Genomic DNA, 15,445 nt, shown 5'->3' on the forward strand with positions numbered 1-15,445 from the left:
AAAATACAAAATAATTAAATTTCGAACTTAAATCTTCAAGTACTAATACAATCAGTATTATTCCATTATTTCGTAAATAAGAGGCTATATCTTATGTAGTTTTACGTAAATTATCATTGTCTGTGTGTTTCATTAATATCAGAATACGAATAGTTTGGTAATAATATTCTAAACTATGAGGCGTGATTAACAGCTTCTGGTTTCAAAATAAAATTTTGAATGATTGAGTTATATTTACATGCATATTTTTTTTCAAAAAAAAAAAAAATCACTACCAATCACTGTTTTTGACACAGTGTATAACAGTTATATTTCTCTACCAAAACTTTTCAAATCGCTTTTGTTTCATCGTGTAAGATTACTTCGACTCATAATAATAATTTTGTTATTGGTGCAAAGTCACATTGCCAACGTACGCTAAAATGGATAGGATGGAATCGAGTGGCCGTTAATCGGCTTAATTTGGTTGGCCCAAGAATTCGGATATCCCTCCTCATTATTGTTCTCTATATAGTAGATGAATCCAAATTGATTGGTAGAGATTCCATTCTGATCTGTTTCGAATCGGACGGCACGTAAGAATTAAAATAAGAAGAAAAAAAAACTAATTTGTTTCGAATCTACTTCGATCTGGAAAAAACTAGGGCCGGATGCGGAAGACCTTTTTTTTTTTTTTGGGCGCTAATGGTTAATTCTAAATGTTCGAGCTGTTAAAAAAAATATAATTAATTTACTTAAAATATACAAACATAAATATAACATAGGTCCTGATTTGAGACAACCTAGCCTGCTGGATCTCTCGCTGTTCCAAACATGATTCTGTCCAACCTGACTTCTTACTATAAGGTAAAAGGATGACCGCTTTGAGTCCGCAAATTCATCTTGATTTATTTATTTTTGCCCCGACCAGTCCCAAATAAAATAGTGAAAAAAAGATAAAATATAGAGTAAAAAATTAATCCGCCAAGACCCCACCATCCAGTTTGCGTGGAACCGTCTATGCACCCACATCCACGTGTTGTGAAGACAATCTGACAAGTAAGCTTTAAGCTAAACAAAAAAAGAAAAAAGAATGCATCAGTTATATTACTAATCACTAATGTAGCGCTACCAGCTAATCAGATTGCTTCTCTTGAATTCACTCGTCCAATCATTGTTAATTAAAAAAAATATTTTACTTTTCTTTCAAATAAAGAAATATGATTGACTGATTATAAATAATATGGTGTGACTACTATATAATAAAAGTCCTCAGACACGGCAAGATTTCTCATTTATTAGGCTGCAGGTCTGACCCCAACTTTCCATGCCTATATTTTTTTTTAACTATTTTTGTGTGTGAATGTTGATTTATTCGCGAGCTGTGAGTGTCTATGTGGAATATAATGAGATCAGTTCAATAATTCGTCATTTGACTGTAAAAGTCTGAAACTCTCCTAATAATTTTGTCACTTCTTTTTTTTTTTTTTTTTTTTTTTTTTTTTTTTTTTTTCATATGATTATCTCTTGTACTATGATACCCGTGTCCATCATTGGGTACATTGAGTATTGAAAACCTGAGAAAATTTAAAAGAGGTTTCTTGCGTTACCCGGACAACACTAAATACGCACGTTTATCATGATAATAGACTACTAAGATCAACTCAATTATTTCTTAAAGAGAAGGTCACAAAGGCCGAATAAAGTAATAAACATCTTTGCATAAAATGTCAAAATGCAAAACTTTTCCTACTTTTCATTTGAAGCACTAATAAAACATGCGGTAGGAGTGAACTAGCTTAAGTTTGAAACTCTGTCTCGTGTTTTTCAAGTATAAAAAAAGGTTGGTTCTTAGCCCAATTTGGTTTAATATTCGTGAGTACAAAGATCAATTTTTTAAAAAAGAATCGGGGGCCGTATAAAGAAGGCTCATTTCATAATAAATTTTTGGCCCAGTAGAGATGGTAATGGGCACTGTGTCTCTTTTCTGTTAGTGCTGCACTGCTGCTTAGGGCATGTTTGTTTTGGTGTAAGTGGAGTGATGGAACTCAAGTTCTTTTACTTCCGTTATTTGTTTTGATGTAAGTGAAAAATATAATATAACTCGTTAGATCTCCACTTCGCCTACTCTCGACTTCCTCCTCTAAAGTGCCGAACTCGACTTCCACCACACTTAACCTCCTCTAAAATAATTATTAAATAGTCAAACCTAAACTCTACTTCCCTTATAATAGATTAAAATTACCTTATTTATAATAAATTAGAATTATCTTTAAATAATAATAAAAAAATTAATTATATAATAAGTTAAATTTTATAGCGTTAAATTTACTATTATATTTAGGAGATAATTATCCACTTACTTACATCAAAACAAACAACGAAACTCACGAAACTAATTTCACTAGTACCAACTTACATCAAAACAAATAGAAGAAGTAATTGAATTTAATTTTCAAGCTATACGAGTTAGCTCAAAACAAACAACCAAAAAATAATCACACTTCAGAAAAACTCAAACACCACTGCACTTGACTTACGTTGGATCTACAGATTCGTCAATCCAAAGGGACCCTTAGTGTGTTTCAAAAAATGGGATTTCTTGGGAAATGTGTACTTCGTCGGATGTTCTGTTACTTCTGTGAAGTGCTGCAGGCTATACAAGTACTAATAAATAAGGCGAGAATATGCTAGAAACTGGGGCCATTCATTTAATGATGACTGGCTTGATATTTTTATATGATTGAAAATTTAAAATTTTAAGAGAAAACTTCAAATACTCCCCACTATAGTTCCGCACGTTTTCATTTTAATACCATATGATTTAAAATGTACCAAGTTAGTAGCTTACGGTTTTGCACTTTCTCACTTTAGTAACTTGTGGTTTAAAGTATATCAAGTTAGTACTCTGCGATTTCATTTTTGTATCAAGTTCCTGTGGTTTCATTTTTTTTTTTATTATCCATTTCGGAATATTTTTTTCGTTAAATCAATGACAAAGTTAAAACTAAAGAATACTAAAATAAATATTCGATAAACATAGGTAGGGTATCTGAAGTTTTTTGTATATAACTTAACAAAATATTAAATCACAAGATACTAAAGTGAGAAAGTGTGAAACCACAGGATACTAACTTGATACACTTTAAATCATAGGATACTAAAATGAGAAAGTACGGAACCACAGTGTACTAACTTGATACACTTTAAACCATAGAATACTAAAGTGAGAAAGTGCAAAACTACATGAGGGGTATTTGAAGTTTTCCCAAATTTTAATTTTCATCGCTGCAAAAATTTTGACGTATATTACTTGATAGGAATACTATATCTACTAATAAACTAATTTCTCTTATTATTAAAAAAAAAAAAAATTAAAGTCCAATGTGATAACTATCTCTTAAGATAACACGGTGAATCTAGATCACTACAAAGTAGGTGGATCTAATCACAGCTCGTGTGCCTTAAGATAAAAACCAGCACCCTTATTCAAAGATAATAATAATCTAGTTCTTTCATCAGTCTATTTAGGTTGGTTCCTGGCAAAAAATGTTACTCTCACAAGCAGTAGTAAAAGATTTGATTGTAATATAAAACTAGTGAGAAAGAATTGCAGCAAAAAAGTTTGAAGATGAGCCAAAAAAATTAAAGAAAGAAAACGGAAGTGATATACGAGAAATTTCTTAGATTTTCAAACTCTATCTAAACTATTAAGTCAAGTATGGGCAACTGACCAGAAAATACATGGCTAAATTGCTGTAGTACAAGTAGTACCAGTGTACTCCAAAGTCGAAAGTACAACCGCACCCACGGTTGTCATCTTCGTAGTACTCCCCGTTGTATTTGTATTTGTACTGCTATATTAAATTGTTGTTTACTAGTTAAGCTATATAAGGAAACAAACTGGGAGTTAAAAAAAGAAGATAAGAGTCTAATGTGGTAGCAGCAGTAGTGGAAGGGGCATGCAGAGGAGAGGAGAGAGATCCAACACTCCCCCCTCTTTTCCATTTCCTGTGCTCGCCCCTTCCACCCCTGTTGTTTCCCCTGTTCTTAGAGTGGCTCCTCCTCCGGTAAAACATTGCACCGCATTTATATCTTTGTAAGGTTTCATTCATCTTTTTGATAGTTCGTGCATTAATTTATTATATATTATATAAACATTTTTGCCAACAGTACGTATATGTCTAAAATTCCACGTATGCAACATTTATCCCCATTTGAAGTGCAGGTAAAAACCACTCCTAACAACATTTACGTCAAAGAAAATGGCGGAATACCGCATTGGTGTGTAATTCCAACAATTACTTTACCAGGACTCAGTTTTTTGGGTCTTACTGTACCAACAGAGGGAAAGGAATACTCATCAAAGTTCACGAGCCATCACTCATACCTCTTCAATCATGAGGAAACAATATTATGTACAAAAAGATGCTTCATGCCAAAGGTTTCCCATGTAGTAATCAGAGATGGAATCATATTATTTGGAAAGAGGAAAACGAAACTGTATCATTGGGTCAAACCACATTATAATACCCTATAGAACAAAGGAAAAAACAATGGATATACAAAGTTTCAGTTAAAAAAAAAAAAATTGTGAAGTATTGAAGTTACCTTCAATTGAACTCTCTATTGTCTCTTCCTGTTTTGTAGCTCAGATCACAAATAGAATAGAATATGTTGTTTCTGCTAGAGGCTATTATCTGCAGTAGATAATGTACTGGACAGATGAGCATCTTATTGTCTATGGCAGGAAAATAACATTCGACAGATAAAAAAAAAAAAAAAAATACAATCTAAAAAGTCGATATCAATTCTTAAATGCAATTAATAAACGCAATTAACGAAGAAAGAAACAACTCCAACGACAAGCGAAACATTCTAATGGTGAAAAAATAATGGAGATAAATAAACTGAAGAATTATGAAGACTGAAAACAGCTAGAGAATGATCTCAAAGAGCTAACCTGTACAAAATTGATTACCTGTACAAAATTGATTTCTTGAACAATTCCGGATATACAAAGAAGGTTCCGTGACATCAGTGTCCTCCGACATGAATGAACATGGATCATTGACTCAATGGTGCAAGACTGGTATGAAGTGAGCACATCATATTAGACAGATATCACGAAAGAGAGGTAAGGTACTTCTAAAAGCTGTAATCCAACTTACCTGCAATTTTGTGGTACGCTCCATTTATACGCCCCAGAAGTTTTTAAGCTGGGTGGCAAAGACATATAGTTCCGCCAATCCTCCAACATAACCCTTAAATCATGAAGTTTGCGATGCAAACCGATGCAGCAATTTGCATGCATTGTGCAGACCTTACTGAAATCTCTGCTTGGTTCACAAATGCCACCAAAATATGTTGTACTCAGAAACCTAATTGTCAATCCAATTTCAGCGATGAATGGATCACGCTTTATAAAATTAAGAACATCCTGATCGTGATAGCCTGGGTGTTTCTCTCGTGAGGAGTACCAAAACTTGTAAAATTCAATGCTTCGGTTGTTGGATCTCACATAGTTAAATCCTCCATTAGGAGTGTTCCTTAAATCGGTGGCATCACCCATGAAACGGTCACAGGCGATCTGAAAATCTCCGTCAGGATGAAAATGTGGTAGTGGATTACGGAACCACATAATATCTGTATCCTGGAAATTATCAGAAGATAATGCTTTAGAAAGAGATTAAAACATGAAGCCACTTGTGCTCAATACTTGGGAGGAAAAAAAAAAGGTAATATGCCAAACAAACATGCCCTGAGAAAAAGAAAATGAGGCAGAGGAAGATATAAGGTGAAAAGAGCAATTATTTCACTGCACAATCAACTTCAGAATGTGCTACTGAATATTTAGCAGTTACAGATTTACAGTGCATTAAGCAGATCAGTTATCTGCAACTAATTCACTGCAGAACTAGCTTACCAGAATTACTTTCTCAAGCAGACACTCTTATTGATTTGTTAACTTAGATTTGGGAGCTGCACTTCGGCACCGGTTTCTTGTTAATGGCTTAATAAAATTCAACAATAATTGCAGAGACTTAACGATTTTGAGTATAGCTCTATCAGGCCCTATATAACAAAGAAAAGGCTTCTTCGTCCAGATAGAGTTTAATACTTCAAGATTATAGTCTAATATGGATCACAAGTCTTTCCAATGCTTTTATTTGTAGAGAGAATATTATTAAAGAGAAACTGCAGAATGCATTGTAGCGACCAGCATGCTAATAAATGAATCTTGTGCATCTTAAACCTACTGGATATTTTTGTTAATAACTTCCAGGATGATAATATATCATAATGTCCATCCACAACACCGAAAATCTTTCTAATTCATGTCATAATTTGTCTTTCTAATCATTCTTGTTCTATGTTTTCTGCATCTTTTGCAAAATGATATCATCATTATAACTTTAAACAATGACCATCACATCATTTCACTAAACTTAAATGGATATCCCTACTATTAAACCCAAGGAAAGGGGAGAACTCACCGAGAAGATAAAGCTGTATCCCTTTTCAAGAATGACCCTTAAGAAATCGATCCTTCTCCACATCATCTTCAGGTACCCGGCGGTCATGAAATTCTTCTCCCCCGAGAAATCCACACCTTCCGTGATAAGAGCAAAACAATGCTGGTGTATCGACATGCACCGCTTATATGCCTTCATGTCCAACGCGATAATCACCAGATGATTCAAAAGCATGCGAGTGCCATCGCCAGTACGAAAACTCTCGATGAAGAGATCTACAACCGAGCCAGGAGAGGCCCATGCAGCATTTAGGACAGTCAATATTATGGTCTTGTTTACCATTGCGGTGTCATTTAGAACACGCTCGAGCCTCACATCCTCGCTATCCTACATATGTTTTAGAATTATATACATGTATAACAGATCAAATAAACATTGATAGCGAAAAAACATCACAAAATTGCGTGATGGAGCAACTAAAAAATCGAGTTACAGTACGAATATTATTATGTCGCAATATTTCTTCTCAGTCAACAAACAGCCTATCGATCAATTAATAATTTGTGCATCAAACACCAGAATATGAAAAAATGAATACAGCAACAAAAATAAAACAAAAAAAGAAAAACCTAGAATTAACTCGCTACGAGCCGAACCGGTCGAGACAAAAAAATAAAAAATAAAAAAAAGACTAAAAATTCGGTGGTCCTTAATTCGACCCTTCCAATGTAACAGCAAAAAGATTTCAAGAAACTGAAGGGCATTATGGTCATTCCATAGGGATTGTTGGAAAATACATGTAATGGAACCAAAAAAAAAAACCTAAAAGGAGAACGAAGGAAATGGTGATTCGAAAACGATAGGAGACGAGGAAAAAAAAGAAAGAATTGCGAATCGTAAATCCTAGCGTATAAGAAGAGGGAGCTTCGAATTCTAAAACCCTAGCTCGGCAAAGGGAAAGGAGAAGTGTACGGCAAGGGCTCTCACCAAGTCGACGAGGTCGACGGGATCCTCCGGGGGGAGCGCGGCGAGGGGGGCGGGCTCCCACAGCGCGGCGGAGCGGAGCGGGGCGATCGGCCCCGCGGCCCGGTAGACGACGGCACAGGGCAACGCCACGGCGGCGAGGAAGAGGAGCGGGGTCACCATGCGGCGGAGGAGCACGGCGGCGCCGCCCCCCTGCGCCGCCAACGGCTGCGGCGTAGGCTGCGCCGAGCCATTACCTCCTCCTCCTCCGCCGCCGCCGCCGCCGCCGCCGCCGGAGCTGGAGCTGGTGGCGGTGATGGCGATGGGCTCCATTGCATACCTCGCAGGACGACGCCCGATGAGCCCCGGGGGCTTCGCCATTTATAGAGATGGAGGGGGGTCTAGGGTTTTACCCGGTGCGGAATTTGAAAATAGCGGAGAGGAAACGGGCGGAAAAGGAGGGGTAGGCGTTGTGGGGAAGCAACGACGGGGATTGGATGGGAATACGTATCGGAGATAGTCGAGGATTGCGATTTTTTCTCTTTTTTTCTTTTATTTAAAAAAAAAAATATTTGCGAATACTCTCTTCTTTTGCTCGCAGTGTTTTACTTTTCTCTACTGAAACGCCACCAGCTACGTTGATTCTTTTACTTTTCTTTTTTTATTATTTCTTTTTTAAGCTTCGTCGGTGGACGCGTGCGGTTCAGTTTTGGAATGTTCAGGTTCAGTTTTGTCTCAAGTTATTCTCTAAACCTGGTCCGCCACGTCATCCGAAAACCGACCACCATAATTGTTTTAGGCTTAGTTTGGTATTGAGATCTATCTAACACTATTAAATAAAATGGAATTGAAAAAAAAGCATATAGGAATATGCTTCTACGTTTTCCGGTGGAACCGCAGAAAATATACCGTAACCGACTCATCGCGATATACGGAACGTAATATTATGTGCGGAAACAAACAGATATTTTTTCATCGTTTTTCACCGCACGTAACGCAATCTTTCCGCAATTCCAAACGAAACCTTACTAGTATAACATTGGGATGTTATACCAGTAAAAGAATTTCATTCATAGTTTGAAATAAAACTACAAAAATTAGTGCAGGTGAAATCAATTCATAGTTTTTTGAAATAAACTTCGCCTTAAAAATATTTTCACGATTGAATAAAAACTAATGCGCTACGTTTTTTAAGATGTAGATTTTCTATATCCCACGCACACAGGTACTATTATTAGCAACATAATTAATTCTCTTCTACTGGTAAGGCTATATCTAGTGTTTATATGGTCTCTGAAGTGTACACAATGAGTCAATTTTTTTTAAAAAATGAGACTCAAACGACACACGAACATACACATAAGGATATTTTATTTAGTTACAAATTTATAGTATTATTTATCTTTACGGGAGTGGGCCCAAGCAATAAATAGATACAACTAGATAGTAAAAAGGAGTGAATTGCAAAATTTCTATCATATACTCTGGTGTCACATGATTACAATAAAAAAATAATATAATTACAATTTTTTATTTGTTGATAATGAAATAATTAAAAATATATAATACGAGAACATATTTTCTCCTAAAAACTTTAGGCTAAGCATTTCACGCCGCCTTGCACGTGTTTTGGAGCTCGGAAAATTAAAGAATTTCTAGAAGACATTCCCACGTAGTTCGAATGACTATTTTTTAGCGCTGCAAAGAAAGTATAACAATAATAATTAATATTAGAAGAAAAAATAGCCAAACTTTTAAGAATAATACTGACACTTGTACAAAAAGATATAAATTATATAATAAAATTTTATTTTATTAAACTTTTTAATACCATAATTTAAAAAAAAAAATAAACTTTATAATGTGATGTAAATCATATAATATTTTTAGGCGTGTCCGAGTACATTTCTCTAACTCTTAATTTCCAAAGTCATACTTTGTTGATGACGTTTGGGCATGCGAACGGTATTGCATGTTATGCTCACCGGAAAAGCGACCTATTCCTGCACCAAAAAAGTTTCAAAAAAATAATAAAATAGCCATTTGAAGTCCACAGTAGGAAAGTCAACTGGTTTGATTCGAAGCAATTTTTTTAAAATTTAAATTTGAATTTGATAATCAAATTCGAATCTAAATATGATAGATTTTAAAAATTCATATCCAAACGTGAATATGACCAAAAATCCAAAATCTGAACTAGAACCCGAAAATCCGAACTCAAAACATTATTTTTCTTTACCATATTTTAAAATATATTATATTAAATCTAAAATTTTAAAATATTTAATTCAAAATAATATAAAACATTTATAGATATATTATATAATATAAAATTAATTCGGAGGGTTCAGATCGGGTATATACAAAATTAATATCTAAATTCAAATTTGTCGAGTTTTTATTTTTTTATTTTTATCCGAAAACTATATACATTTAGAATCAGACAAATCCACTTTGTACGGATTCGGATTCGAATAAAATTGTGGACATCTGCATCTATTGCCATCCCTAGTCCAAAGTTACATCATTACATGAGATATTTCAGTGTGGGAGCTAATTTTGTTTTGTGACTTTTGTCCGGATTGGTTTGGATCGAGTCTGACCCGACCCGCGAAGAACTGGGTCAGGCCGGGCAGGTTGCTTGGGTCCATCACTCGAGCTAGTTTCGCTTCAGGCCTAATTCTGTGCAAACAAAGTCCAATTTTAGGACTTTTCTGTAAAATTTACAAAACATTATGAACATGTCGCAAATATCCCCACAAGTCACGCTCATCGCACGTGGGGTTAACGACGCTGCCGCGCCCCGCTCCATCCTCGAAGCGCTAGGGCTTTTCGAGGGCGCTAAGACGAGGTAGACGAAGAAGGAGAGATCGAGATCAATGGCGGGGGAGAAGGGGCTACCAAGCTTATTACCTCACGAGGAGGAGGAGGAGGAGGTGGTGTTGGTGGAGAGAGAAGAGGCTAAAGAGCGCTCGTCCTCGCTAACTCCATGGGAGCAACACTCATCGGTGATCATCCTCCCGCGCTACGATTACGCCGCCGCATCCTCGCTTCTTCGTCGATCTCACTCCGGTTTCCTCATCACTTGCCCCATAAGTTAGTACTGCTCTATCCTCCGTCTCACTTTGTACTAGTAAAATTATATGCAAATTAGTTTGATCCATATTTGTGTTAGTTTAGATTGCATTGTTATATGATCGATAGAATTAGATAGGTAGTATTCTCAATAACTTGATTCAGATTCATATGTGAATGAAGTTTCGGTTGAAGTGATGTTATTTGGCCTTAGTTCACGGATATGGGGAGCACTTTTTGTTTAATTAACTTCAATGCTTTTATGCATATAATACAAATTATAAACGTAAAAAAAAACAATGAAATTGCGCAGTTGTCCCTTGGTTTTAAACTTCTCTAGTAGCAGTTTTTCTTTGCATTCGTTATTATTTCATTAGCTCAAGAATTTATAGAATTGATTGTGTTTCTTTTCAGAACGCGAGAAAAGTGCTACCAAGGAAGCTATTTCCCTCCTCAAAGAGGTTATTACACCATACGTTTTACCTTTTTATGCACTTGATTTTCTTTTCTTGTAATGCAGGTGGATCAATCGCTTATTGACATGTATGTGCAAAACTAGATGAGTGATTATGAGACCAATTGCTACACTAGAAACTATGAATTAATTTCTTAAACTTTGGTATGATAGCCTGCAAAAATGTAAATTGAGCCTTTGATGAAAGTAAAGTAGATAAGTGTATTAGTTTGGTTGACATAAAAACTCATTGATATAGTAAGCTTCCCTCTAGTATTGATTAGTATCACCTCATATCAAGGATTGCCGTGCCAGTCGGCACAGTTTGACACGGTTGACATGTGCCACCCCTGTTGATGTACAAAACAGGGTTTGTACAGAGGCATGCCAGTGCGCCATTCCATGCCGCTGGCACACCAGCACATCCCGTGCCAGTAATCCTTGCCTGTCATGTTCCAGGAAATATTGAAATACCCTTGTCACAACCTACTATACTCCAGCTAAAGTCTTATTCATATAAGTTTTGCAATAACTTTGGAAGGCTTGCTTTAGCTTTTGCTTTATTCCAAGACATCTCAAGGAATCACAATTTGTTGTCAAGTTAGTTTCAGAATCCTCAGGTTGTTTCCTTAGCCTATGTCATGTCTAACTATGGTTTTATCCTTTTAATGACTTATTATGCAATTTACATCTCCTATTGGTACAAATCCTGATTATATGTCCTCAACATCTCTGATGTACCCTAAACTTTGTAAGCTTTTTGCAGTATGTCAACCACACTTGTGGCAATGTTTCTGGAAATTCAGAGTCCTTTGATGCAAAGATTAAGAAAAGGAGAGTAAGCTGTCAAGCGGAAAATCGGGAAAATGCTGGAGATATAGAAAGAAATGGTAACAACGGTATCCCAGAGGCTTCTGGTGAGTGTCATCTATTGTAGATTAGAAACTAGAAAGTACATCTTAGACATTAAGTTGTCCTTTATTGCTGGGGACTAGTTCACTGTTCATGAGATCCTTCATGAAACATATACACATTTTTATACTTCTATACAGGTAAAGCAGAAGAAGTGCCGAGTTCCCTGTCTTGCGAGACAAGTGGGAATGTACAAAGGAGTTTGAATCTATCACTGGTCAAATTAACTAGGAGCGGGCTACTTCTTTTTGCATTTCCTACTAGTAACTTTCATCTTGTTGTCGATATATTATCAAATATATTCCTTTCATTGAGCTCAGGGAGGCTGAAATCACCCCTGTAAGTTGCATATCTGCTTATTTCTCAATGCTTGCTAGGATTTTGTCATATCTATTAATTCTATAGTTACATTCCTATAGCCATCACTGTACAATAGTAGATTCCTATGCTAAACCTATGCTAACACCTGAAATCATACATTGTTCTGCCTGCTGATTTGATATATTAAGATGATGCATATGATTAAATACTGCACTATTTTCATGAACAGTTGGTGCAATCGTATATTTCCAATTCAGGAAACTTGTTTGTTGCTGGAGAAAGAACTAGAAGTAGTTGTGTCGAAGCTATTCCGAGAATTTTTAGGAGATGGTGAGGAGAAACTAGACAAGCCAATCAGGGTAAGTTTCTATTTTCTTCCTTAAAATGGTGTCATTTTTAGTATTTTGGATAGATCTCTACTCTTTTTTTCCTTTTGTAAACCTTTTCCTAAATTAAACTGATGCATGTGCTGGTGGTGCATCAAGATAATACTCATGGCATGTCATCTCTGTTCGCCATAATTCAACTGTAATGCAACTTTACACTATGGGCCTATTTAGTTCATAATTTATAATATCCAATAATCCTCCATATTTTTTATTAAAAATATTTAAATCATTACCATTCAACTCAAGTTGGATAGTTGTAAAAGATATTGGTGAAGTAGTCGAACCGTTGTAGATTCCTAGCTAGTAGGAATACTAGATTACCACGGGTTAGGAGATATTCTTATTTCTATGCTTGTTAGGAATCATTAGTTGTCCATTAATAAGCATATACAAGTTCCTAACAACCTCCTAACCCAAGAGGCATGATAAGTTAGCAACAAACTTGCCATTCCAAATATATGACATTCCCGATATATAACAAGCCTTGAACCATACGGCTCTATTCATAGTCTCTCTCCATTGTTGACTCAGCTTGTGCTGTTCGGGGGAAGTTGGGTGTCCCGGCTCATAAGAACTCGTATGCTTTGGGTTTGACACCTGCGTCAAAGGAAGACCCCAAAAAATTTCTCACCTTTCCTACTTAAATAATCAATATGAAAGCGGTTTCATAGGCCACGTTGACTAGGTTGATCTTTCATCATCAAATCACGAGTTTCATTCCATTTCTGGATCCCCTCGTGAGAGTATAAAACTTCGCGCCTGAAAAGTGCTCTTCTTGAGTGCTCCATTCTATGAGCTAGTAGAGACCAAATCTCCATCTTTTTTCCCATCCCATTGATCTAATCAAAGCTTGTTACGATCAGGCTCATTTGGCTGAGATCTTCCCTGGTCTTTCAAAGCCCAGCTCTGTAAGAGCCTAGGATTTACCAGGAAATCAATTCATTGGAATTGTCATAATAGGCACAACCTTCACCTTCACTGGTGCTGCAACGGAGTTGATACTAAACTATTCAATATTAAAAAAAGAAAGACCACTCTTTTTCAAAGCCTCCCTTCCATGTAGTCTCTCTTCCCGCGCGGACGATTGATTCTTAATTGTTGGTTGTACTGGTTTGGATTGTTAGGACCAACATCCTTTCCGGTCTATAAGCATTCTGCATTGCATCATTCTTCTTTTTTCTTCATATGCCGTTATCTTTTTCTTGTGGTTTAAACAAGAAATGCTGCAGTTTTTGTGGTAGGCTGATGATTAAAAATTCTATTGCACTGTAATATTCTGTTTAATCATTTGGATTTACCACTCAAGTTTGCAGTTGGGTACAATAGAAGAGGCGTTGATGAGACGGAGATGAAAACACTCAAAGATACTGAAGGCTCGAAGGAATCTACCTTGATGGATCGAGACCAGTGTTTCAGGGTTGTGGCTGGAGCTGTCAAAACTGTTGCGAAAAATTCCATAGTGGATCTGAAATCTCCTGAGGTATATAGCCTCATTTCTATGCAACTGTCATCTTTCAATGTACTCCCTGGTTGGTTCATTTTTGGAATACATGTTGAGCATCTTCAGAAGTAAATTTAGAATGAAATACCAGCAAACTTTCTCCTGGTATAATATAAATAGGTTAAAAATCATCTTAGCTAGTTTTCAGAGGCTAATTGAAGTGAGAGAGATGTTGTTAGTCATGCTAGTTCAACTGTTTCCTCAAGCTTAGGTTCTGTTTTTTTGTTCCATTACAGTGTTAATGCATGCGCCTATTGTTTCCAGGTTGCACTTCTTGTAGAGCTACTTCCTCTTTCGGGGATACCCCATGGATCATCAGTGGTTGGAGTATCTGTTCTTCCAGCTGAGCTTGTATCCACGAAGCCTCGTCTCTGCATAAAGTCTCTTGTGGCTAATACAAAAATGACGAAGAGAGTAAGATAAAATAGGTAGGTACTTCTCCTGCACAAAATTAGGACGTTGTATAAATATTTGGACTCCTAACATCACAGTTTGCTTAAGGTTCTAGCAATTTTGTTCGCCTGTACAGAACCTTAATTATGTGGGTTGTTTAACCTTCTGTTTTGTACCTTGACGTAGGATGAAAATTATTCCTTGCATGATGGAGCAGGGAAAGCGGCAGTAATGTCGTGCTGAGGTGATGGGCCTCTGTTGACACACTTTGGGACCCTGGGTTATTGTGTCGGTACCACACAATATAATTCACTGAAGGTTTTCTTTACTGAGGTGATGGTCCTTTGTTGCAGATAATTTTATGAGTGCTTTTTTTTTTTTTTCCCCATTTTGAGTTTGTAGCAGTACTTGTCTAAGACAGACCTTTGGGATTGTAGGTGATCAAGAGAAATGTATTGTACTGAGTAGTTAACTGTTTTCAAGTCCCCAGCCTACCCGGATTTTTTTGCATTCCTTATCTAACCCTTATCTTCTGGAGTTATTTTCTGTTGACACTTTGGCCATCAAGTCAATAGCAAAGTATTCATATTAATGCTATGATACCTAACTTAATCAATCAAACATTTTGATATTTCGAGTGTAATCACCTCAAATGCCTTTCCATTACATTTTCCATACAGTTTTGCTTCGAGAAGGAGGTTGCTTAGTAAAAAACTTTTCGAGTTGTCTGTGTTTTCCTCCCTGCAGGAAATTTCACAGGAAATATAGTAGCGATGTGTAGAAATATTGCCTCCCACAAATGATGTGTTGATCATTGATTATTTTGAATAGTTCCTTCCTGGAGGTAGTTTCCTTATGCTTTGTTAAAAGGATCATAATTACGCACCTTGACTCTCTTAAATGCCCTGACTTTGGTAATTTGACAATGTTCGGGGGGCAATACTTACTGGAATTTTGTTCCCGACCGTGTGGGGTCTTGAGA

The 15,445-nt window shown here is 36.3% G+C and overlaps 2 protein-coding genes and 1 long non-coding RNA gene across 5 annotated transcripts; 2 read left to right on the plus strand and 1 right to left on the minus strand.

The window, feature by feature from the left end:
- LOC109707232 (uncharacterized protein At4g15970-like) lies at positions 3,236-8,177 on the minus strand. Of its 3 annotated transcripts, XM_020228370.1 has the most exons (6): positions 7,443-8,176; positions 6,477-6,842; positions 5,151-5,632; positions 4,961-5,068; positions 4,591-4,679; positions 3,236-3,833 (listed from the first exon to the last, which is right to left on the minus strand). In XM_020228370.1, the coding sequence occupies exons 1-4, from the start codon at positions 7,797-7,799 to the stop codon at positions 5,047-5,049; spliced, it is 1,227 nt and encodes a 408-aa protein (XP_020083959.1). In that variant the 5' UTR covers positions 7,800-8,176; the 3' UTR covers positions 3,236-3,833; positions 4,591-4,679; positions 4,961-5,046. The 3 variants fall into 3 exon arrangements, with proteins under 3 accessions (XP_020083959.1, XP_020083961.1, XP_020083958.1); XM_020228372.1 differs by lacking the exon at positions 3,236-3,833 and having other exon boundaries at positions 4,434-4,679; positions 4,943-5,068; positions 7,443-8,177; XM_020228369.1 differs by lacking the exon at positions 3,236-3,833 and having other exon boundaries at positions 4,434-4,679.
- LOC109707233 lies at positions 3,876-4,601 on the plus strand. The gene is made up of 2 exons (XR_002215447.1): positions 3,876-4,078; positions 4,208-4,601. It is a non-coding gene; the product is annotated as an uncharacterized LOC109707233 (long non-coding RNA).
- Positions 10,191-15,063, plus strand: LOC109707662. The gene is made up of 8 exons (XM_020229107.1): positions 10,191-10,514; positions 10,908-10,954; positions 11,714-11,864; positions 12,000-12,198; positions 12,410-12,539; positions 13,876-14,049; positions 14,335-14,498; positions 14,650-15,063. Exons 1-7 carry the CDS (start codon positions 10,298-10,300, stop codon positions 14,491-14,493), a joined length of 1,077 nt encoding a protein of 358 aa, XP_020084696.1. The 5' UTR covers positions 10,191-10,297; the 3' UTR covers positions 14,494-14,498; positions 14,650-15,063.

This window comes from Ananas comosus, linkage group 3, assembly GCF_001540865.1.
Source record: "Ananas comosus cultivar F153 linkage group 3, ASM154086v1, whole genome shotgun sequence".
NCBI lineage: Eukaryota > Viridiplantae > Streptophyta > Magnoliopsida > Poales > Bromeliaceae > Ananas > Ananas comosus.

Excerpts from the sequence above, each read along its gene's own strand:
- LOC109707232 (XM_020228370.1), bottom strand. The coding sequence starts at position 7,799 with ATGGCGAAGCCCCCGGGGCTCATCGGGCGTCGTCCTGCGAGGTATGCA. Across the intron at positions 5,633-6,476 it reads GATACAGCTTTATCTTCTCG|GATACAGATATTATGTGGTT; the intron begins GTGAGTTCTCCC and ends GATAATTTCCAG. Across the intron at positions 5,069-5,150 it reads AGCGTACCACAAAATTGCAG|TCTTGCACCATTGAGTCAAT; the intron begins GTAAGTTGGATT and ends ACTTCATACCAG.
- LOC109707662 (XM_020229107.1), top strand. The coding sequence starts at position 10,298 with ATGGCGGGGGAGAAGGGGCTACCAAGCTTATTACCTCACGAGGAGGAG. Across the intron at positions 10,515-10,907 it reads CCTCATCACTTGCCCCATAA|AACGCGAGAAAAGTGCTACC; the intron begins GTTAGTACTGCT and ends GTTTCTTTTCAG. Across the intron at positions 12,199-12,409 it reads GGGAGGCTGAAATCACCCCT|TTGGTGCAATCGTATATTTC; the intron begins GTAAGTTGCATA and ends TTTCATGAACAG.